General features: G+C 39.4%; 1 protein-coding gene across 1 annotated transcript in view; it reads left to right on the forward strand.

The window, feature by feature from the left end:
* Window positions 1-25919, forward strand: part of LOC144600003 (protein KIBRA-like) — a 67962-nt gene that overhangs the window by 18421 nt on the left and 23622 nt on the right. The window contains exons 2-11 of the mRNA XM_078411312.1: window positions 5359-5468; window positions 7877-8080; window positions 9160-9236; window positions 10093-10172; window positions 17529-17658; window positions 18849-18995; window positions 20156-20229; window positions 20786-21028; window positions 21917-22006; window positions 22343-23025. Of these exons, the coding sequence (XP_078267438.1) occupies window positions 5359-5468; window positions 7877-8080; window positions 9160-9236; window positions 10093-10172; window positions 17529-17658; window positions 18849-18995; window positions 20156-20229; window positions 20786-21028; window positions 21917-22006; window positions 22343-23025 (1838 nt within the window). The remainder of the gene's footprint in view (window positions 1-5358; window positions 5469-7876; window positions 8081-9159; window positions 9237-10092; window positions 10173-17528; window positions 17659-18848; window positions 18996-20155; window positions 20230-20785; window positions 21029-21916; window positions 22007-22342; window positions 23026-25919) is intronic.

Consider the following 25919-nt stretch of genomic DNA (forward strand, 5'->3'; position numbering starts at 1 on the left):
GCCGAGTCTTCTCAAAATCTGATGAGGCATTGATGAGTTTACTTTGTGATTGATCCAGTCACATCTGCAGATTGAATGCTAGTTTGCAGTTCCACAATTTCTGGTCAGTTTCTCCAAAATAGAAACTCACATCATAAGCAACAAAGTAAGTAGACCAGATTGGAGGGAGAAAAACATGTTGCTTTGTTAACTTGCATGGGTAGCAGATTTATTGTGTCAGATATGTGGAACTCTCCTTGTTTGACCAACTCATTATAGTCTTTGAAACTCAAAATTGAATTCCCCAATTTCAGGTACAATGCTGTTTTTGTTCTCAGAACTTACCATTCCCATTATTCATCTATAATATAGATTCATTTTTGCGTTATCTACTGATACTTCCTGAACTGAATAGTGAGAAATGTTTTACCAGATTCACATTCAAATTCAGATTCAGTTTAGTTTACAGTCATATACACCAGGGTGCAATGAAATTATTTTCTTGCATAGAGCTCAAAGAGTTAATAGTATAAATGGTAATGTTAGATACAGCAACAATAGCTGAGTGGGGTAGAGTTAAAGAGTAGAAGTACGTGGAAGCTCTTCTGGGGAGTGTACGTGAAAGAGTCTGATGGCAATGGTGAAGAAACTGTTCTTGCGTTTAGACAAATTCTAGCTCCTGTATCTTTTCTCAGATGCAGAAGAGAGGAAGGGGAGTGGCCAGATTGGCAGACATAATTGACAGTTCTTTCAGCATTTTGATGCAATGCATAGTGACGATGGACTGGGTGGAAGTAAGTGCCGAGCCAGTGATGGATTGGACTGTGTTCGCCACTCTGCAGGTTCAGAGATCAAGATCAGAGATTTAATTTTGGTTTTAATTCTTCAGACTGAAGAAGGGTCTCAACCTGAAACATCACCCATTCCTTCTCTCCAGAGATGCTGCCTGTCTCGGTGAGTTATTCCAGCATTTTGTGTCTACCTTCGAAGGAAACGAAGGATATAGACAATGATGTAGAGAGAAAAAGAACAATGAATGAAAGATATGCAAAAAAGTAACGATGATAAAGGAAACGGGCCATTGTTAGCTGTTGGGTGAAAACGAGAAGCTGGTGCGACTTGGGGTGGCGGAGGGATGGAGAGAGAGAACCAATAATCTGGTTCAGCCTCATAGGTTTTGCTGGAAGAGGAATGTAGTAGTATGTGGCTGGTGAGAGAATTTTGACAGTTTGAGTGACAGCAGCCATTTACAGATTTGTTCGTTTCTTGTTGAAACTTTAGAAGTAGTTGATATGCTGAATGCATATTAATTTTCAATATTGTGAATTTGAGTTAATGAAGTGAGCTATAATTTATGCTCTGAAAATTTGCTCTGGGTGTAATTAAGTAATACACTGGACCTGGTGCTGTCATTTTTTTGCAGCAATTAACAGGATGGTTTGCAAATTTACAAAGGATTCTTTTTTTCATTTACATCTCATGTTTCTAACTTCTTTTGAGTTTGAAGTTAAATTTGTAGTGCTTGGCAAAGATGAAAAGAGCAAAGTAGTAGCAGGGAGGAGGGGGTGGCTAGATGACATTTCAGGTTTAGACCCTACTTCAGAATATGTGGCTCTATTGATCATCAATAAATCACAGCAAAGCGCACATACTTTTACTTTGATGAAGCTAAAAGTCTCTGACACAACAATTCTTGGGTAAATCAAGACTAATGATGTTTATATTATATTACAATGTTTTGGATCCGATAGAGAGATGTGAAAGAAAATTTGGGAACACTTTATAATGTAATCACGACATTTGCTACATGTCTTCAATTTTGTTCTGGAGTGATTGGGGGAAAAAATAGGAGGAGGTGGAAGGTGAAAACATGCTGAGAAGAAACAAAAATGTTTCTATTGTGTATTATATAACTACTTTGTTGTTTGACCTTGTTAAGTGAAGTTCCATCTTCCACTTCCTTGCCTCTTCCACAAGTAATATGCATGGGATAACGTCTCAGGTTGACATTTTTTTGTTTTCTTACAGTATCCATTCCCTAGTGTTCAGGAAAAATTGTTATTTTTCCAGTTATGCTTGCATCCCCATGATCTTGAGAACAAATTTTATTGCACATCATATGGTTAATCAGCTATAGGATTGTAGCAGAGCACCTTTAATCCGCACATCTGCTACTGGATTTTTTTTTAAAGTGCAACCTAAGTATGTTGTCCATTTAATTAAAAACGGAGTAATCCTTAGTTAGCAATTGCTTTGCTATAAATGGACGAATGAACAAATTGTCGTGGAATTTATATTTCATGACTGCTCCATAAAAAACAAAAATGGAAATTACTTTTCCTTATCATGGATACTTGTGTTACAATTTAGTCTCAAATTAACCTACTTTGTTAACCTGGAATGAATTGGTTTGTTTTGCAGCTGTTGACTGCATGTGTGTGTATATGAGGATAATCAATGTGAGTCTTGGGATGAAGGCAATCTGAGGACTGCAGCTAATCTTTTGGTATTGTATCAGTTCTCAATAGAAGTACTGCAGATTTCTGATTGGTCCCCTTGCAGGATAAAACAGCCAACAGTTTGTCCAGATCGTGCATTTTGATACAATACTTTTCTATACTATTGCTAAGTGCGATACTATTTTTTTAATGTGTTGTTTGATCCAGTTGTTTTCAGTTAAGCTATTGTGTCTATGATGGATCCATTAAGGATCAAGACAAAATGGAGAGGGTACAGAGGAGATTTACTAGAATGTTGCCTGGGTTTCAGCACTTAGGCTACAGAGAGAGGTTGAACAGGTTGGGTCTTTATTCTTTGGAGCGTAGAAGGTTGAGGGGGGACTTGATAGAGGTTTTTTAAATTATGAGAGGGACGGACAGAGTTGACGTGGGTAGGCTTTTCCCTTTGAGAGTGGGGAAGATTCCAACAAGGGGACATAGCTTCAGAATTGAGGGACAAAGGTTTAGGGGTAACATGAGGGGGAACTTCTTTACTCAGAGGGTTGTGGCTGTATGGAATGGGCTTCCGGTGGAAGTGGTGGAGGCTGGCTCGATTTTATTATTTAAGAGAAAATTGGATAGGTATATGGATAGGAGGGGATTGGAGGGTTATGGTCTGAGTGCAGGTAGATGAGACTAGGTCAGGGAGAATGGTCGGCGTGGACTGGTAGGGCCGGACAGGCCTGTTTCCATGCTGTAGTTATATGTTATATATGTTATGTTATTGAACAAATAGAGAAAATTAACACATTTTTGAGGGTGTCCAAATTTGAGAAGGACCTTTTGTAAATCCTTGGTTGAAAGAGGAAAGTGTCCAGCAAAAGTAACTGATACTGCTCCCTAGATTTTTCTTGCTTTTGTCATGTAGTGAATATAATGTTCTTCATGCCTCTTGATGGGCAGAATCCACGTTGTGACACTGGCAGGATCTTTCCACCCACAGCAGGGGGCCAGTTGGGGAGAATTCTTAGATTGACATTCCTTGCAGCAGACAGTAAGACACGACTATAATTGCCACAATTGGAATTGTCTCCCTTCTCAAAAGATAATGATCTCCATATCAATGGCAGACTATCCCCATTCTTGTACAGGGAAATTAGGTCATGAAATTGTGTTGGAAGTACTTCTGCTGTACTTGAAGGATATTATCTGTTCCAGAGATATTATTTTTCAACTGTTAATGGTCTTATGGATCTCCTTGCTTGAGTTGTGGGTGTGCTGCAAATATAGCAGACAGCACGTCATGTTAGTCCCAGATTTCACTAAGATGTAGCTGTCTCATTGCACCATTCCTGTTTCCAATATTTCCTATTGCAGGACTTCAACTCACCACTGATTTAAGTGAAATTTCCCATGTGGAAACTTCAGTGGCTACTCATGAACCAAGATCACCTTAATTTCAGTAATTGAGCTACAATACACAAACAATGTCTGCATTTGTGCACTCAGAGCTCAAAACTATTGTTAATTTCATCATATAAGTGGATAGGTTTTGCAATTTTCCTGCATGTAACCTTTTCTGAGCACATTGAGATTAATGTAGGATTGGTATAAATGGATGGTTGATGATTGGCAATGACTGATGGACGAAAGGACTCGGTTCTATGGTGTACATCCACTTGTCTCTCTGACTTTGTTCCTGAATGTGGCAGCACTTAATTATTTGTGAATACAGGGAGAGAATCCTTGGAAACAGTTGCACATTTATCTTTCAGTCACTAGTTCAGGATCAAAATACCAGTCTACTGTTTCTTAAATATTTCCAATCTGCAGGCTTCAAATGCCCTTTTTGACTTACAATTCCGCTTATTCATCACTGCCAGTATAATGAAATATTTGATGTCAATGCTTGGTTTCGGTTCATGAGTTTGAACATATTTCAGTTGTTTTGCTGCTTGGGTAATTGACTACATTATTTTAGAGTTTTACTTTATAACTAGCAATTGTTGTCCTTCATGGCTCTCCTTAAACTGTTGGGATCTGCCTCATTTTTCATTGCCTTGAAGCTCAGATAGCATCCTGCAACAGCCAGATTTTTTAAGTGGTATTTAATTACTGTTTTCTGAAGATCAGCTTATTATTGATGTACAGTAAGCATAATGTTAATAATTAATAATTCCTTGGCTGATAATTTGTTGGTCTGCTTAATATAATCCCAGAAATGGCTGTAAATCAGAAATTGTGAGGAAGGAAAATTATAATTATCAGGAAAGTTGTGGTTAAAAAAAACTTTCAAGCTGCATGTTGACAGGTCACTGGAGCCTGGTGGATTTCAGCCTGATATCTTGAAAGAACGGGGACGGGCAACTTCTCAGTTACGGCTGTTCATCTAATGGATATTCGCTCATAACAGAATTCACAAATCACTATCCAGAAATATGAGATACAGAATAAAATTTGCGCTCACACATTTGATGTGCGGTGAAGAGAGAATAACTGAAACCAATTTATTGTTTTTGAACTCTCGTTTCTTAGCGCATATGCAGATAACATGGCTCTGTGTTACAGAAAATAGCGATACCGACTGCTCTCTAGGAAAGCAACCCCCCCTGCGGTCATGCAGGGTGGTCTGTATTGTGATCTTTTTCAACACAAAACAGCTTCCATGCATGAAAAATAGCTCAACTTCTCAAAAATATAAAAAGCTCCAACTTTCTGTGAAATCCGATTTTTAACTTTTTTCGATCAAACTTCGAGATTCCTCAGTTCAATTTTGCCTCCGAAGCATGTTATTTTTGTAAAGGACATGATATGAATGTATGATGCTGTGAATGTAACATAAAAGTACATTGGGATAGATTTATGAGAATGACTGCAATGAAGTGCATTATTAATCCATGGTAACTAAGAATAAGAGTGGCTCTTGTTATTTGTTCTCTAGATGGACCAAACCACTTTCATTTGGTGATTGTGTAGGAGATGAATTACCATTGGGCTGGGAAGAAGCATTTGATGCACAAGTTGGAGTTTATTACATTGATCACAATACAAGTAAGTGTTCCAATTATGGAATTGTATTGCTTCACCTCGAAGGGTATCTGCCGGCAAGTTAATTGGATGCATTTAAGGTGAATTCCCTACAACGCTTTGCTAACTCAATCAAATAATTGGTACCGTCAAAACATTTTGTGTAATGAGAAAAGATTAATGGACAATATCATATCAAAGATCCTCTGGTGGTGTGACCATAATATAGAATATCATATTCAGTCTTCGTGTGGCAAAGTTAAATTTGTCAGAAATTATAGTCTTTAAATTAAATAAAGACAATTACATAGGCATGAACAATGAGGTAGACACAGAATGTTGGAGTAACTCAGCGGGTCAGGCAGCATCTCAGGAGAGAAGGAATGGGTGACGTTTTAGGTCGAGACCCTTCTTCAGACTGATGTCAGGGGAGGGGGCGTGACAAAGATAGGATGTAGTCAGAGACAGGAAGACCCCATTGTCAGAGTGAGACCCAGTGCAAATTGGAGGAACAGCACCTCATATTTCGCTTGGGCAGTTTAGACCCCAACATTGACCAGGTAGTCCCTGCTTTCCCTCTCTATCCCCTTCCCAGTTCTCCTACTAGTTTTCCTGTCTCCTACTACATCCTATCTTTGTCCCGCCCCCTCCCCTGACATCAGTCTGAAGAAGGATCTCGACCCAAAGCGTCACCCATTCCTTCTCCTGGGATGCTACCTGACCTGCTGAGTTACTCCAGCATTTTGTGTCTACCGTTGATTTATACCAGCATCTGCAGTTTTTTTTCCATGAGCATTGAGGTGATATATTGAGAAATTAGATTAAAGGTTTGACAATAAATAAGGAGAGGCAGACATTTAAAAAAAATCATAATTCTCAGCAATTCTACAAGTCAGGTGGTCTAGCATTAATTATTGGAATTTGCTGCAATCCAAGAATTTATAGTTAAGTGCTAGAGGACAGAAAGACCGAACATGATGATGTCCAAGCAGCATGATTTTTATGAAATAAATTGTATTCAACCGATTTATCAGAATTCATTGGGATGTAATTATTGAGTAAGTAAATGAAAGTTGATGGATCTTACATATTTGATCTTCCAGAAGGCATTCGATAAGGTCTCATGTACAATATTACTGTGCAAGCGAAAGGCTCATGGGAGTTATTTGTTAGTTGATAGATGAAGGGATCATTTTCAAATGGAGTGACTCCAGAATCAAAGCCTCAGCTGTTTGCTATCTATGTACATGTCAGAGGAAGGAATTAAGTACAATGTATCTAACTTTTTTGACAATGCAGAAATATGTGGAAAGTAAATTGAGGTAGACACAGGGATGGTAAAATGACCGAATAGGGAAAAAAGAGAAATCTCAGTATCTTCATATAAGGTGTCACAGTGGTTTAGCTAATAAAACTGCTACCTCACAGGTTCAGTGACCCAGGTTCAGTCCATACCTCCAATTCTGTCTGTAAGGAGCTTGCAGGTTCTATCTGTAACCGAATGGATGTCCTTGAATTCTGGTTTCTACCCATGTCCCAAAGACTTGCAGTAAATAGGTTAATTGGCCACTTTAAATTGTCTTTGGTAGCGAGAACCTCGGATAAGTTGATGGGAATGAGGAGATGAATAGATTACGGGTGAAATTTGTGGGGCAGTGGATTTCACTGTGAGCTGGCATAGACCTGGTGGGTACTATAAGGAAATATGCACACACAAAGTTCAACAAGTAATTAAGTTAAATTGCATGTAGACACAAAATGCTGGAGTAACTCAGTGGGGCAGGCAGCATCTCTGGAGAGAAAGTTGTTTTTCAAGTGAATTATGGAACAAACGTAGGAGTTTTTCAGGAAGGATATATTTGGTGCAGTTTGAAAGAATTTAAAAAATAATTAGGGTGATCTCATTGAAATGCAAGATTCTGAAGGGACAGAATTGAAGCTTTGCAGCTATTTTGTGGTGAGTGTGGAACAAGGAAATTGCCTTGCAGTAAAAAGTCCGTCGTTTGTGATTGATTTGAAGTAATTTCTGCTTTGAGCGTTCTAGATCATTGTAATTTTGCACTATGACGTTGTGGATGTTGAATCTTTGATGTAATGATACCTTTTTGAATTGCAGGAGAATCAGAGTTTTATGGGCATTGGGCAGGAAAGTGGAATAAAGAGCATGGATGGGTGCAGCAGGCTCTGAGCTATGTGGACTACTGCTGCTCTTATTTCTTATTTTCCAAATGTTTGACGAATGATAATCCACATTTCCAATTTTTTGCGTTTTTTTAATGTGAATAAATGTGTAAATTTGTTTATGCTGTCAAAGCATTAAGTCCCACAATTAAATTATGGCATAAATGAACTTGTAACCTTGTACATTTTGCACATTTTCTTCAATATTTAAAATTAAACGTTAACATCATCCATGGCTTATTGCCTTTCAGAGACAACACAGGTGGAGGATCCTCGGGCTCAATGGCGAAAAGAACAGGAACTAATGTTAAAGGACTATCTTGTAGTAGCTCAGGATGCATTAACCGCACAGAAAGAAATCTACCAAGTGAAGCAACAGAGATTAGAATTGGCCCAACATGAATACAAACAGTTATATGATGTTTGGAAAGATAAATCTGGTTCCCAGACTAGCTGTGAGTACTGTTCCCAGTCCAGCTGTTTCTGTTCTACACACAGAAGTATTCTTTAATTTTTAATACATTGTACACTGTTTCTTCCACTGATCCAAATGCACACGCTCTGCAATGAAGCTTTGGAAGCTTAGTTTCTTTTTGAACTAGAATTTGTAATGTTTCCTTTTGGTTAAAGAGTTCCTTGGTTCAAGTTGTTTAGATTATTACTTTGGGGCAAAAGCTATTGGGAGAATTGACTAGTATTATGCGTTGCTTTAAGTCATAGATCATTGAATATGAATTCCCTGGGAGCACTGCCATTTGCCTTCCAATATCAGCTTTGACTCTGCAGTTGGCTTGAGCCTGACACTGGTTTACCTTTTAAGAGGCTATTAATAAAATGTAGACACAAAGTGCTGCAGATGCTGGTTTATTAATCATTTTTTTTAAACACAAAGTGCTAGAGTAACACAGCGGGTCAGGCAGCATCTCCGGAGAGCGTGGATGGGTGGCCTTTTTTGTCAGGACCTTTCAGATTGCTTAAGGTGAGGTGGAGGGGGAGAAAGCTGGATGAGGGGAGGGGCAGGACAAAGCTTAGTGAGTGAACTGGATCACGGGCTGAGCATCTCGCAGAACAGTTGTTGGAGAGAGGAGGAGTTCTCACAGAATTTACTATACATAATCATTCAGAAAAGTATTAAAGATATAGATGTGAACAAAGTATTTCTATAGTGATCATTATTTAACAATGGCATGTCCTCTGTTGAAACACCAACAATCTTGTTAAGTATGCTTATTCCATTCCAAATTGGACCCAAGTCAATCTTGGTGTTGTACCAACATTCCTGACAGCAGTATGGGGAATTGTTGGTAATTCCATGTGGAACTATTGGCATTTCGATGACATTCAGGGCCTGTAGATGTTTTGTCAAGTAAGGCTTTGCAATCTGGAAAGAATGGTGTCTTGATTTCTAAAATATAATTGATGGCAATTTCTTCTACCTTAAGTTTCTTGAAGATTATGGTAATTTAAATGTTATCTTATATTTTAGACTTTTTAAAAGCCAAAATGCTTGAGTGAATATCTTTTTTTCCCCCAGTATTCTCAGGCTCTTCGTCTAGTACTAAATATGATCCAGACATTCTCAAAGCAGAAATTTCTACAACCAAATCTAGGGTAAGAGGAGAAGTAATTTTTAAAATTGTGATGATCAGTTTACGTGGAGTCACATGTTGGCTGCATTCAGCAGTAGTTTAGAGCTGTGGAGTGTTGATTCATATTTGTGAACTGATTCATATTCGTAAACAAAAAATGATGGGTCCAACAGCTTCTGTTTATGTATGTTTTAAAAACAAATATTTATTGAGCCCAGAACAGTCTCCTAGACCCAGCCATCTTCAGGTGCTTGATCAATGAACTTGCTTTTGTCATAAGTTCAGAACTGGAGTTTTGCTTACGATTGTTTAATATTCAGTATGTCTGCAGCCCCTCTGCAATAAGATCATGGCTCATCTTTTATTTTGCCACTTTTGAACACTAACCACATCTCTTGATGGTCCTGATGCCTAAAAATCTATCATGCAAATGTTCGGTGAGCGAACTCTTGGTAGGGAATTCAAAAGATTCTCTGCAGTCTTTCGATCAAGAAATCTTCATCTCTGTCCCAAAAGGTCAACAACATATTTTGTGACAGCCATAAACAAGATCAATTTCATATCTACCGTTTAACCCCTTTTAAAGCCCCTTGAGGATTTTATTTGATTCAATGAGACCACCTGGGCATTAGCCTGATCATCCGAATCTCCAATACTAAAATGATCATCACCTGAACCAATACGATGAAGTTTTGCTGTATTCATTGCAGAATTTAGACATTTAAGTTTGCATTTCCTTTACTAAGAATTTAGAATACCTTCACAATGTGCCTTTTTAGGTACACAATTGATTAAACATCAGCATTACATGTGGTTTTCTTTAAAAACTAAGATGTGATTTAACAAAAATATCCCAGAATCCTTTTTTTTCACAACAGGTGAAAAAATTGAAGAGAGAGCTGACTCATATGAGGCATGAACTACAGTACAAAGAGCAAGGATTTGAAACTCTCAAAGCGTGAGTATAAAGTTCAAAGAGATTATTTTTGTACAAGCTACATTCCTTAAATGGCGGAAGTGCCATCTTTAATAGAAATAGCTTTTCCTTTCAAATGTATGTTCTGTGGATACAGGAATTGTAGACAACAAATAAATTATGGTGGTAGTTTCATTTTTTAATGTAAACAAGAAAATGGGTATTTATCAAATCCTGGCCTTGATGATTAATTAAATATTTAACAATGTTAATCAAATAATTTGAACAAAGTACCAAAGATAAGGTAAAATGAAAACTATCCCTTTAAGCACAAAACTTAATCACAGGAGACTGAGTCAGAAATTGTGACTTTGGTGCTACTGTCCTATCTGGCTTTGGTCCAGCAAGACTTCACTTTGGGAATGGAGATTTGTTCAATGTTATGATGTACATGGAGATACTAAAGAATGGAAGTGAGCAAACACTTATTTAGCAATCGATATTTAGCAAATGAAATATCACTTGTTGAGACGCCAACAAGATTTCGTATGGTAATTGGGGAATTAAATTAAAATGTCTTAATATAAATGTGTGGTGTGGCTAATTTTGAAGGTCCAATGAAAAATGCATTTCAACAAAGATTAACTGAGTTTAAAAGAAAGCAAATGGAAATATTTAACCTGTATAATGAAATATAAGGGCGGCACGGTAGCGCAGCGGTAGAGTTGCTGCTTTACAGCGAATGCAACGCCGGAGACTCAGGTTCGATCCTGACTACGGGTGCTGCACTGTAAGGAGTTTGTACGTTCTCCCCGTGACCTGCGTGGGTTTTCTCCGAGATCTTCGGTTTCCTCCCACACTCCAAAGACGTACAGGTATGTAGGTTAATTGGCTGGGTAAATGTAAAAATTGTCCCTAGTGGGTGTAGGATAGTGTTAATGTACGGGGATCACTGGGCGGCACGGACTTGGAGGGCCGTAAAGGCCTGTTTCCGGCTGTATATATATGATATGATATGATAGAGAGATTTAAGGAAAATCAAATAAATGACAAGAGAAATTATAGTTCATTTACACAAAGAATTTACAAGATGCAGAATATGTTCATATTCCATGTCATCTGAATTCTTGATGGACCACTTGAGTTTGATTAAATTTTGATTGAGGTAACAAGATGAACTCGGTGTAATGCTCATTGGTTTTTGTTGCACATAACAATTTAACAAACTAACTGCATGGATTATGAGCCAGTGAAGGAAAAAGCTATAGACTACAGAAAGGTAACTAAGGATTGGTTAGATTGCAAAAAACAGTGCAGTAAACATTTGTTATTACGGACTTCTTTATAATGGATTTTGCTTATAGCAGGCAGACCGACTGACTTTCACCGTCACGCCCGGCTGTGAGGGTTTACTTGGTTAAAAAATAGAAGTTAAATAGAGGAAACAAGGCAGAGTCATTGGTCGAATACTGCAAAGTGAATGCCCACTGAACACTGAAAGTAGCAAGGCATGTAGATATATCGTTAATATGGCTAACAGGACACTTTTCTTCCCTGAAGGCCATTCTCAAATGATACAAAATATTGGTTAGGCCATGATTAGTTCATTAATTACCACATCATAAACACTTGGAAACATAGAGAAGATATTTTAAAATATATTGCTGGAACTGAAGAAGTTTTGTTCTCAGTTTGGGTTTGTTTCTGAAAGATAGATGTAGAAAAATGAATAACAAATCCCATAGATTTAAGGTAATGGGTGGAAGGATTGTAGGGATATTGAGGAAATATTTTTGCATTTAAAGTGTGATCGATGTGTGGTACTTGCTGCCTGAAATATTAATGGAGCAGAAACCATCATATTAACAAAGTATCTGCATGATCACATGTAAGGCCTTAATGTTCAAGGCCACTGACTGAGAGTTTGAAAGTGAATGGCTTATTCACAGTTAGCATTAATGTAATGGGCAGAATAGCTGCCTCCTGACATATAAATTACTAAGATTTTATGATACCTCCTTATGATCTTGTTTAGGCTTGTAGATAAGTGCCTTTGGAATGTGTCCTAAATTTTGATTAGCAGTGGCTTTGTTGATAACAAAATGCATGGAAACTTAAAACAAGATCCTTTATCTTTTCACCTTTGCTTCTTTGCATACATTTTTGTTTCCTGTTTTAGTAACTGCACATTATGTTTGTGCTGTTGGAGAGCTTTTTGTTCTTGTTCACGGCATTTTGTTTGTTCGGACTGAAAGGTGCTTACTGCAACAACTGGAAAGGTGATTGCCTAGAAATTAGATCACGTGCCCCATTTTTATTGTGTCGCACGATCCTGTTTCTCTGCAAAATAAAACATGAATAGAAATTGTAAACAAACTGAATCAAGAGTACATGATATTCATTCCAGATTCCACCATTCATCTAATACATGTGCAGTGATTCTCAGTGAGGTACAATGCATGGCTTGTTGCTATTTTCAGGATTTACAAGCACATTGGAGTGACGTTTCAGAGGCCTACTACTGTACTTGCCCCATCACATTCCTTCTGCTCTGCCAATTATGGGTCCTTCCCCAATGATGAATCTCCACCCATCACCATCACTGATCCATGCAGCCATGGAAGCCACCCTTTATCTTTGGGACCTGACCACACTGCCCTCTCTATAATGCTTACTTTTAACCCCACCAAATCATGTCATGGTCCATGCCTTAACTAATTTTATTTGCGTGTTCGGAAGACAAACCTCATTTCGTGTTGAATATCCAAGCTCAAATTGGTGATTGCCTTCTGCGCTGCAACCATTTAATGAGCTGATACATGCACCAGCGAAAATGTAACATAAACCCTTTATTGAAATGAATTGTTACTTTCTATCTCAGCTTATTATATGTTTTGAATTATTATTGCTGAAAACTGGGTGTTAATGTTGCAAAGGAGCATGAAGACTCTTGACTGCTCTTATCACTGCTGAGGTTTGAGAAGATGAACAGAGATCTGACAAAGTATGGTAATCTTTGTGGTATTTGTTTGTCAGGAAAAGAGATAATCGTTAACTAACAACCACCCCCCTCCCCCTCCCCCAAAAAACTACTTTTTCCCTTGCTGTATGGAGGGAGGTAGTTTATATGATGAAGATTGGTTTACCGGAATGAAAAGAACATGCCTGTCTAGAGATTGAATGCCCCCTGCTTAGATGATTAAGCTGTTCATGTGTAGCAGACTGGTAAACCTTTGTGCAAAGAGCATTCAGTAGTTTACAAGGCCAAGGCATTGGGTGGTGCTAACACGGCCTATGGCCACATAGGGGTTTCCTTTGCAGGATAACTGACCGGAAGGAATCAGAAGGGATGACCAAGGATAGGAAGAATTAACCTTTGGGAATGGGAAGGATGAACCTTGATTCTGACACTGGAAGGATGGATGTCAGGTGGACATTGGAAAGAAGATCATGGGGGCAGGTTGATAGTAGGGCTTAGTGAGCATTGACTGAGGGAGATTGAGGGTCCAGTATCTAATCAATTGCACAGGAGGGTGAGGTCAGAAAATCTATGATTAGATTAATTATATGCATGTCTGTACCCATAGGCTCTGTAGCGGCCAGCTTCTCGTAATAACTGCAAAATAGCTCCTACAGGCTCAGAGAAGGTGATGTGTGGACAGTAGGATACAATTGAGTGGATTGTGTTTGGGCAGAGAAAGCCAAGTCAGGGCAATAAAGGAAACCTATCAGTTGCCTGCTGAAATTACCAAACACTTTGGCTGGGACCTGCTCAGGCATATCTGGTTTCTTTCATGCATGTCAGGACACAGGGGACCAGGAAGGAGATTTGTGTAGGAAGATGCTGGTTTAAACTGAAGATAGTCACAGAAAGCTGGAGTAACTCAGCGGGACAGGCAGCATCTCTGGGAAGAAGGAATGGATGATGTTTCAGGTCGAGACCCTTCTTCAGACTGAAAGTCACGGGAAGGGGAAACGAGAGAAATAGAAGATTATGTAGAAAGGTAAAGAACAATGAATGAAAGATATGCAAAAAAAGTAACGAAAAGGAAACAGGCCATTATTAGCTGTTTGTTGGGTGAAAATGAGAACCTGGTGCGATTTGGGTGGGGGAGGGATAGAAAGAGAGGGAGTGCAGGGGCTACTTGAAGTCAATAATCATACCACGGGGCTGCATGCTGCCCAAGCGAAATATGAAATGCTGTTCCTCCAATTTGCGTTTAGCCTCTGACAATAGAGGAGACCTAGTACAGAAAGGTCAATAGGTCGGAGAATTAAAGTGTTTAGCGACCAGGAGATCAGGTAGGTTCGGGCCGACTGAGCGAAGGTGTTCAGCAAAATGATTGCCCAGTCTATGTTAGATGTATACGAGTCCACATCTAGAACAACGGATACAGTAGATGAGGTTGGAGGAGGTGCAAGTGAACCTCTGCCTGAAAGGACTGTCGGGGTCCCTGGACAGAGTGGAGGGAGGGGGTATAGGGACAGGTGTTGCATCTTCTGCGGTTGCAGGGGAAGGTACCTGGGGAGGGGGTGGTTTGGGTGGGAAGGGATGTTTACCAGGGAGTTGTGGGGGGAACGCTCTCTGCGGAAGGCGGAAAGGGATGGAGATGGGAAGAAGTGACTAGTGTTGGGATCCCGTTGTAGGTGGTGGTAATTTCGGAGGATTATGTGTTGTATGCGACAGCTGATGGGGTGACAGGTAAGGACTAGGGGGACCTCTGTTTCTGATGCGACTAGGGGGAGGGGGGAAAATGGCGGAGCTGCAGGGTACCGAGGAGACACGAGTGAGGGCCTCCTCTATGATGGAGAAGGGAACCCCCATTCCCTGAAGAATGGGGACATCTCGGATGTCCTGGTATGGAATACCTCATCTTGGGCGCAGATGCAGCATTGACGGAGGAATTGGGAGTAGGGGATAGTCTTTGCAGGAACAGGGTGGGAAGAAGTGTAGTCGAGATAATTGTGGGTTTGAAATAGATATCAGTCAATAGTTTATTTCCTGTGATGGAGACTGAGATCAAGTAAGGGGGGGGAGGGGGGGGGGGTGTCGGAGATGGTCCAAGTGCAGGATGGAAATTGGTGGTGAAGTTGATGAAGTCCATGAGGTCTGCACGGGTGTAGGAGGTAGCACCGATGCAGTCTTCAATGTCACGGAGATAGAGTTCAGGGATAGGGCCAGTATATGCCTGGAACAGGGATTGTTCAACGTAGCTTACAAAGAGGCAGGCATAGCTGGGACCCATGCGGGTGCCCATAGCTACAACTTGGACGGATGAAGTGGAAGGAGTTGAAGGAGAAGTTGTTAAGTGTGAGGACCAGCTCCGCTACACAGAGGGAAATTGGATGGTTCTACGGTCGTGGAAGAAACTGAGGGCTTTAAGGCCTAGGCGTATGGGGTATCTTGGACATAGGTCAGAAGAGATTGGACCAGGGGGGATAGGATGGAGTCGAGATATGTGGAAACCATTTCAGTGGGACAGGAGCAGGCAAAAACAATGGGTCTGCCAGGGCAGTTGTGTTTATGGATTTTGGGGAGCGGGGCTGGGAAATGATATGGTTGGAGGCTGTGGCAGCCAGGCTGACAGCTTAAAGAGATAAAATCTAAAATGGTCTGTGAGATTATGCCCTGGTGCTCATCTGTGGGATCATGGTCCAATGATAGGTAGCAGGAGGTGTCCGAAAGCTGGCCTCAGTGAGGTGGAGGTCAGCGCGCCAGACTACCACAGCACCTCCCTTGTTGGCGGGTTTGATGATAATGTTGGGGTTACTGCAGAGTGAGCAGAGGGCTGTTCAATGGGGGTGAGGTGAGAGTAGGTAAGGGGATGGAAAATTCGAGATGGTTGATGTCACGCCGGCTGTTATAAATAAAAAGGTCTAGAGAGGGTAGAAGGCCGTTCGGGGGAGTCCCAAGAGGAGGGGGACCGGTGGAAATGGGAGAAGGGGTCATCACTGGGTGGTGAGGACGCTCTTCCCATAGAGAAATGCGCGGAGGCGGAGTTGACGGAAGAAAGTTCTACGTCGTGGCGGACCCAGAACTCGTTGAGGTGGGGGTGGAGGGGAATGAAGCAAGTTTCTGCATTTCCTTTCTATTTGATTTCTTGTTGAATTGTATATAAGTATGGTGCTGTGATTTCTGGTTTCTAGGCAACCATCTCACCGTGTGACTGGGATATTTTCTTAGTCTGAGCTTCAATGCACTCATTAACTGAAAGGAGGGTGATATAATAAATTTGTATTTATCGATTTACTGTGTCAATGAATGAGTGTCAAGCAGGGAGGGGTCTGTAATCTCGACTCACAGTAAACAAAATCAATGTACACAAACTAGAATCTACTTTAAAAGCAAGATCGCAATCACAACAGCAATGTTCTTTAAAATCAGGGTAATATTTTGAAAAAAATACATTGACTAGAGGAGCGCTGCACAGAAATTATTCAGATTAATTCAATTTAGTTTGTGTTTAATAATTCACTGGGGAATTCCTCTCTGCATTGTCACTATATTTAGCCTGAATTTTGTGCAGTAAACCTGCGCTTGTTGTAATTTACCCAGCTTCTCAGCAATTTCTGCTTAGATCATGCAAGTGGTGAAGTTGAGGTAGCAAGCAGTCTTCTCAATATTAACTAGTCATGGATGGAAAATATAGATTTTTCTATTTGCATGTAAGTGAATGATTAAGCGATAAAGGATCTAAATTTGGCTACGTAAACTGACTGGCTCCGAAAATTAACTTTAAAGATGTGGATTCTCATTCCTTTAGATTTCTATTTGTTGCTCAAGCTTTGGAAAGGAAATGTTTTTACTATCCTTTCTTATTTCATTTTTCCTGTTCTAGTTTCTGCAAAATGCTATTGATTTCTTGTCTTTCAGCTGACTAGCTCTGGTTTAAAATGCAAAAGGGTCATACAGGCCCTTCGGCCAAACTTGCCCATGCCAACCAAGATCCCAATTAATAAGAATTCTTCACGCTCTCAAATGAAAAAAAGACTTTCTGCGGTTTGCCCATCTTACCAATTCCTCCTTGAGAACTCAAACACTGTGCTGGATAGATATTACCTGAAATTATGATTCATTAGAACACAAAGCCATTCAATATTTTATTAATTGGCTTATCTCACAAATTTATTATATTATCTATTGGATTTGCATGGTTTACCCAAGTGAATGTTTACATTGTCACTTTTGAATTACAGTTTTTATAATGGGACGTGATTTTTACAGGAGAACATTTGTGTAAAACAGCACTGAGAATTATTTGTTGAAGAAAATATTGTACAAATATTGTACAAAAATATTTTTATCTTTTGCTTACTGGAAAAATAAATTTGCTGGGGTCCGAAATGTTGGATAATTCCATTTCCATTGAAGCCTGTTGCATGCATTTTTAATTCTAGAATTGACCTAAAGATGTCAGGGGCTCAGGGAGGATACAAACTTGATGAAGCAAAGGCAATTGTGAGTGAAATGAAAACCATCAAAAAGGCTATTAGCTCAGGAGAGAAGGAAAAAAGGGACCTCATTCAGGTAAGAGTACAGACCAGGTATTTCAAACAGTCATCCACTCTGAAATGTGAAATGTGAATTATGACTTATTTCCAATTTTGTGGAAGAATTTGGATCGGGAAATTATAAGTAACAAATGTTGATTAAATTTGTTCATGTTTATATTTTTTCCCAAAACTTTAGCAGAGTTAAAAATATATTATACGTGCTAACATACACTGCACCAGAAGATCTCTTCAGATGCATCTTGGATTGATCAGTCTGAAAAAGGGTCTCAACCCAAAATATCACCCATTCCATCTCTCCATAGATGCTGCCTGTCCCACTGAGTTACTCCAGCATTTTGTGTCTATCATGGATTGATACCTGTTTGTGAATTATTTTAAACTTTGGTCACATTTGTATACCAGTTATGATATGGACTAGACAAAATAAGATTTTGATCCAAGAGCAACCAGTCCAAGATAACAGGAGATCAGAGTGTTGCATATTAGCGGCCATGTGTGCTTGTATAAACAGATGGGTGCACATGTGTTCCTAATGTGAACACAATGATCAAATGATGCTCACACAAATGGTGCTCACACAATGATCAAATGCACAGACTTGCTGGGTTCCCCCGCACCTTGTTCCTAATGTGAATAGGTTGTGGCTTCCTGGTGCTGTGTGGATGAAATACTGAGTGTCTGTTACCCACACTGTATTTAAACTTACAGGGCCTTTATTTCCTGCATTGTCTGCTAAATTGCTGCATGGAGGATAACTAAAACAGGATGGATATAATAAATTACAAATTTATGGTTGCATGCCTGAATATTATAAAATAATTATTTCTGGACTTTGAGAAGCTTCATTAGTGTAAAGTTCTAATTTTTGAGGTACAGTACAGTAGCTTCCTTGCCCATTCACTGTCGGGTATATTATGAAGAAAAGGGAGAGTGCTCACTTTGGTGAAAGACTAGGGCTGGAACATGGATTTGAGATTACTGAACATCTTTGGCCTTTGAATGACAGAACCATCTCGAAAGGGTATAGTGTATGCTCTACAGTTGGGATATATTTTAGTTATAATTGTATTGTGCTAATAAAACCCAGTATTATACGGTGAGTTTAAAAAAATGCTTGCAAGTCCTTTGAATTTTTCAATTCCATGCAATTGTGCGATACACTGAGTAAATAGCATGCAAAATGTTGTTGTTTTTTTTTTTTAGTCTCTGACCAGATTGAGAGATGGTTTCCAACTTAAAACAGAGTTTCAATCTGATCTCTGGAACAGTGATCCCTCATTAGTAAATTCAAGCCAATCTGTCAGTCGCCACTGCTCAGACGTTGGGTCCCAGACAGATATTTCAGGAGATGTGAGTATAGATTCTCTTGTGTTTCATTTTGAATGACGATGATACGCAGTGCATACCTACCTTACCTGACAATAAATTTGCCTTTCCACATATTTGAGGTGGTACTTGGGGATCGTGCATTGATGTTTTGTAGTGGTCAGTGGCCAAATCTACGATCATGGAGAGAGCGCAGAGCAACTGAAAAGGTTGGGTGAAAGAAAGACTAGCGATCAGTACTCTAGAACTATCCTACACACTAGGGACAATTTACAATTTTACCGAAGCCAATTAACCTTCAAACCTGTACGTTTTTGGAGTGTGGGAGCACCCGGAGAAAACCCACGTGATCACAGGGAGAATGTACAAACTCCATCCATTTGCACCCATAGTCAGGATTGAATCCAGGTCTCTGGCGCTGTAAGGCAGCACCTCTATCGCTACGCACTGTGCTGCCCAAAGTAATCAGTATTGATAATGTGACATGCTTGGGGAAAGGATTGCAGAAGGAAAATGGGAAGTGGAAGAGGTGTGGCTATGTTCAATGGCAGATGGATGAGATGGATGGAGATATAGCGAGGGAGATGATCAGGTTACTTGAGGAGGAGGTTGGTGCTGGAGTTGAGGGGTGTAGAAGAGAAAGATCAGCTCATGGGGAGGATAATGGAGGTTTCTGTGAGATACAAGGCAATCGTTAAAAAGTGAAACAGTCGCAGTGAACATTACTGGGGTAAGAAGATGTGAAGGAAACTCCCTTAAAGTAAATTAGATTCACTGTAAGTGGCCTAGGATTGAACTGACAGAGATTGTAACCTCCCAGTTAAGACCTGCTCTAAATATTAATGCTTGCCACTTGCATATTAAATTATTGTGGTAGAACTTCACACATTTCCCCATATCACCCTGTATCTGTCACCACTGTGTCCATGTAGTTTATTTGTTCACATCCCATCACTGGTGCATTTGCCTTGCTCACAGTTTGTTTTCCCACCGTGCTACATATTGCATAAGTTCTTTATGCAGAACAAATCTGGCTCTAAAATGATTGTCAATGTAATTCAGAGCTATTTCCTGTGCAAATAACGATGACGTTCTGATCTAAAATTGAAAATGCTATAAAAGGCTTTTCTTCTTTCAGTTGTGATTGATACTATAAATGTATTTGTAATTTGTTTTGTATTTAGTTTGTTTGTGGCAGAAACACTAAATTGGCTGAAAAGGTGAGACTCAGCCTGCAGTATGAAGAGTCAAAGAGAAGGTCAGTACAAAGCAAAAATTGTAAAATTGTCCCTGTGCTGCTACAAATGTGATCATCATGTGAGGCTGTAATAGCTGCTTTTTAATAGTCATGATTAAATTTGATAAAGGAAACAACATACTTAAGACTATAATTAATCTTGTTCCAAATAATTTTGATTATTTGGTTCAAAATATTTTTTTAATTACCTTTTTTCTAAAATCACTTCATAGTTATTAGGTCAGTATACTTCAGTTAACTGAAGGAATTCTGGGGCATTTTATGATGCAAGTTATCTTCATAATCCCAATCTCCAAAAGGAAAATTGTTATATGTTCATGCTGTTCCTGAGCGTTATTGATATACTTGTGAAAAATTAACAAAAATGCTACCTCGGTTATATTTTCATTTTTAATAAAAGTGCATTAAATTATGCTTGCATCTCACTTTGTATGCCCTTACTCTCTACTGGTGGAAGTTGTGATGTGTGGTGTAAGCTCAATGTCACATTCAATGTCAAACTATGATCGGCTGCTTTTTTTTGTTTTAGTTTTCAATTAATCTTATTTTATGACAGGATTTCAGACATAAAAATTGAGCTAGCTAAACTCACTAGTGAGGCATGGCCTGGAGTATTGGATGCAGAACAAGACAGGCTGATACTGATTAATGAGAAAGAAGAACTATTGAAGGAACTGCAGTTTATAAACCCTCGCAAATGGGTACCCAGTGAGGTGGAGCGACTGGAAATGGAACGAAAACAACTGGCAGAAGACCTCCAGGTAGCAAGAGATACACAAAGCAAGGCACTCACAGAAAGGTTTGTAATCTATCTTATTGAAATAATTTAAATGTTCTAAGAATAGTTGATAGTGATAATTATTCAAATGTGTCCTATGCAAATAAAATAATTCGTACTTGGTAAATGAAAAATGACAAAAAAAAATTATCGAATTGATTTAATTATCTTGTACTGTTCAGTCAGGTACAAGAATAATGGAAACAAGTTGATAATATATCTTGGCATCAAACTACTACTTTACTGACAAATACCAATGAGGAAGCAAAAAATATTTGGTGAACTTCTTTACAGCTGGCCCCAAGAAATTAATTAACATGATGCTAGTCCAATTTTGGGATAAAGATGGTGATTAGTTTGGATTATTTTAAAGATCCAGCTTTTTGTCTTTAAAACTGATATTTTCTTTAGAAACATCTTTTAAAATATAACTGGAAAATGAGTCTCAGAATTAACTGCGGCACGGTGGCGCAGCAGTAGAGTTGCTGCCTTACAGCGCTTGCAGTGCTGGAAACCCGGGTTAGATCCCGACTCTGGGTGCTGTCTGTACGGAGTTTGTACGTTCTCCCTGTGACCGCGTGAGTTTTCTCCGAGATCTTTGGTTTCCTCCCACATTCCAAAGAAGTACAGGTTTGATATAAGTGTAAATTGTCCCTAGTGTGTGTAGGATAGTGTTAATGTACGGGGATCACTGGTCGGTGCAGACTCGGTGGGCCGAAGGGCCTGTTTCCGCGCTGTATAACTAAACAAAACTAAATTAACAGATGAGAGCTGGACCTGTTGAACTAATAGTTTTGTTCTGTATTTTAAATGCTAAGTAATACATTTTAACAAGTATTCTTTGTGCATTGTTACAAAATTAAATACATTTTAAAGCTGTTTTAGATTCATGATAACTTTATTTTGCAGATTAAAGATGCACAGCAAGAGGAACTATTTGTTGAGGGAATTAGAAGAAGCAACACGGATAGCATCAACGTTACATTCACAACTGCAAAGGTAGGTGTGAATGTGGACGGGTTCATCATTGAAATATTGTTGGGATCAAAGAATTGACAATGCTACTTTTGGGGTTTTTTTCCCCCCAAGATTATAGAGCTACTACGGGTTTAGAAGTATATTGCGTAGTGCAAAATCTGTATGGATAAGAGCTTCCAAAGATTTGTAATCCTCTTGAGTGGTTAGATTTCACCTAACTCATTAACCCTTAATCCCGAAACTACTTTTGTTTCTATATGCTTTGTTTTAATTCAGTAAAAACGTTACTACTTGTAATATTGTCAAAAGTATTTTATTGCAGAACTAATGATTGTGGGTTTTATTTCCCTCTCCTAGTCTTTCAACCAGCACTCTTTCACTCTCATCTGGCAGCAGCAAAGGGTCGTTGACGTCCAGCCACGGATCTCTTGGTGCATCCAGCATGGGATCTTCAAGTTCTATTAGCTTTACTGACCTGTACTATGATCACCCGGAACAAACAGTAGACCTAGACTATCAGTATAAATTGGATATCTTGCTACAGGAGGATAGCACAAGTAATAGACCTGCAAACTCTATAACCACCATACATGAAAATGAGGTGGCAAATACTCGTAATTGTTCCTCGCACACCGATAATTATGGAAATTCAAAGAAGATTCATGCACGGAGATTTTTATCTGAGACTCCCAAGTCTCTGACTTCATTGAGCCCAAGGTCGTCCTTATCCTCCCTATCACCACCTGGTTCTCCTGTGGTTAGAGACATCCATTTTTTGATATCTTCAGGGGAATCTCTTTTGAGCCATGCCAACACAGACTTTGAGGATGCAGAGCTTCCTGATGTAATTACTAATTTTAGTTTGCACACTGCGAATGATGACCAGATTCCTTCAGAATCTGTGCCTTCAGATACAGTCTTTTTACCTTGTTTAAACTTGGAAACTGAGAACAAGTCTGAAGATGGACCATTTAATAATTCATCAAACCTTAAGAGTGAAGAGGCTGGAATTTCTACCAAATCTAATGAAGCTATAGAAGGTAAGGCATATAATCTGTTATGACATTGAAAGTGCTGGTTTAAATATCTTGTTAATTTCACCTGTGTTTGAATATCAAAATACATCTTTCTGAATGATTCATTCAACAGTATTTTCTGCAGGATTTTGAAAGTATATTTTTTGTGATTTGTAACATCAGGCAAATAAGTGTAAAATGGAATCGACCGTTTGCCAGATCAAGTAAAAAAGATCCAATTTATATTTGCTATTAATGGAAATCAGTGTCAAGAGATGATAACTAATAACATTTCCAGCAATTGGTCGCGTACTGTAAATAAAAAATACTCGTTTGCAACAGCCACATTCCTTTTGGAACTGGAAATAACAGCCATGAGTGGATTTTTCTTTAGACTGCCTTGATTTATGTTTTGCCCGGGCTCCTTGTTGCCATTTCTTTTAAATGTCTGTTACAGGCATCATTGCAACATCATTGGGATCAAGGGTGTAAATCAATGAGAAGTTTTGGTAAAATCCAAACTGACCATTGTTAGGAAAATTATTTGTATGCGGGTGGTGTTTGATGGTGCTTATATCATTGTTAATTTGGAAAAGGCTGTAGTTTAATGATTGCATGCTGTGGTTATGTCCTGTACGTGGTTTACATCAGGTTATGAGCAGCTAGATTTATGTGTTAATGGAAAATGTGACAGCACAGGAACCTGCGTTTCTGCCCACTATGTCTGTGCTGCCCACTCTGTCTGTGCTGCCCACTCTGTCTGTGCTGCCCACTCTGTCTGTGCTGCCCACTCTGTCTGTGCTGACCACTATGTCTGTGCTGACCATGATGTCACTTTAAACTATTCTCATCTGCCTGCACTTTGTCAATATCCCTCCATCCCCTGCCTGTTCATGTGCTTATCTAAATGCCTATATTGCTATCATATCTGTTTCCACTACCTACTCTGAGAAAAAATACTATTTACCCTAGATAGACACAGAAAGCTGGAGTAACTCAGTGGGTTAGACAGCATCTCTGGAGAAAAGGGATAGGTGACGTTTTGGGTCATAACCCTTCTTCAGATTGTCATGCTGTCTGGCCCGCTGAGTTACTGCAGCATTTAGTGTCTATCTTCGGTTTAAACCAGCATCTGCAGTTCCTTCCTACATTATTTACCATATCTATGCCTCATAATCAGGTTATATCTCTGGCTCCAATACTGCAGAGAAAAAGATTCAAGTTTGTCCAACCTCTCATAGCTAATCCTCTCTCTTACAGTCAATGTTCTGGTGAACTTCTTTTGCATCTTCTCCATAGCCTTCTCATTTTTCTTGCAATAAGGTGATCAGAACTGCACACAATATACAAATGTGGCTTCACCAAAGTTGTATGCAGCTGCAATGTGACTTCCCATCTTTTATACTCATTGTCCTTATCAATAAAAGCAAATATGCCGTAACTCTTTTTTTAACCACCCTATCTACTTACATTGCCAATTTCAGGAAGCTTTGGACTTGCCAACAATACTCAACATTGCATCTGATAAGTGTGAGGTGCTGCATTTTGGTAGGACAAATCAAAATAGGACGTACAGGGTAAATGGTAGGGAATTGAGGAATGCAGTGGAACAGAGGGATCTGGGAATAACTGTGCATTGTTCCCTGAAGGTGGAATCTCATGTGGATAGGGTGGTGAAGAAGGCATTTGGTATGCTTGTCTTTATAAATCAGAGCATCGAGTATAGAAGTTGGGATGTAATGTTAAAATTGTACAGGGCATTGGTGAGGCCGAATCTGGAGTATGGTGTGCAGTTCTGGTCGCCAAATTATAGGAAAGATGTCGACAAAATGGAGAGGGTACAGAGGAGATTTACTAGAATGTTGCCAGGGTTTCAGCACTTAAGCAACAGAGAGAGGTTGAACAGGTTGGGTCTTTATTCTTTGGAGCGTAGAAGGTTGAGGGGGGACTTGATAGAGGTTTTTAAAATTTTGAGAGGGACGGACAGAGTTGACGTGGGTAGGCTTTTCCCTTTGAGAGTGGGGAAGATTCCAACAAGGGGACATAGCTTCAGAATTGAGGGACAAAAGTTTAGGGGTAACATGAGGGGTAACTTCTTTACTCAGAGGGTGGTGGCTGTATGGAATGGGCTTCCGGTGGAAGTGGTGGAGGCTGGCTCGATTTTATTATTTAAGAGTAAATTGGATAGGTATATGGATAAGAGGGGATTGGAGGGTTATGGTCTGAGTGCAGGTAGATGAGACTAGGTCAGGGAGAGTGGTCGGCGTGGACTGGAAGGGCCGAACGGGCCTGTTTCCGTGCTGTAGTTGTTATATGGTTATATGGTTGAGGGACCTGCCATTAATTATGTACGTTCTTCTTACAATAAACTCCACTTATTTGCCCATGTTTTCAACTAAGTTACGTACTGGTCGTTTTCATGGCTGGTGTGAAGTTGTTTGGCCAGGGGAACAATTGGTTATGCAAGTCTTCGGCAACCTTCTATCCAGAATTTTGTCAGGGCCTATTGTTTTTGAGTCACACAGCGAGCTACTTGCTGTTCAATATTTTTTGTTAATCTTGTGTATTTGTATCAACCGTGATTGCAGAGAATGCAGCTTCCTCACGTGTGTCATCTGTTTGTCTACACCCATTCTTATGTAGATATTATAGGTCTATGAAATTTGCTGTAAGCTCTTGCTTACATCACTTGTGACTTGGCCTTTGTCTATATGCTTTATTTCCAAGTCAAGAACTATTAAAAAAATCTCTGCTTTACTCATAAATCAACATGAAATATGATATATTATTCAGCAAATGTAGGTTCCAACAGCCTGGTCTTGATTTGCTTTGATAGTTTTAAGGTGTGGTCAATGGTGAGGAAAAATGTTAATTAGTTTTGAAGTTCTTCTGGAATGCTGTTGATTAGAATGTATGGT

This window comes from Rhinoraja longicauda, chromosome 14 (genome assembly GCF_053455715.1).
Source record: "Rhinoraja longicauda isolate Sanriku21f chromosome 14, sRhiLon1.1, whole genome shotgun sequence".
Taxonomy (NCBI): domain Eukaryota; kingdom Metazoa; phylum Chordata; class Chondrichthyes; order Rajiformes; family Arhynchobatidae; genus Rhinoraja; species Rhinoraja longicauda.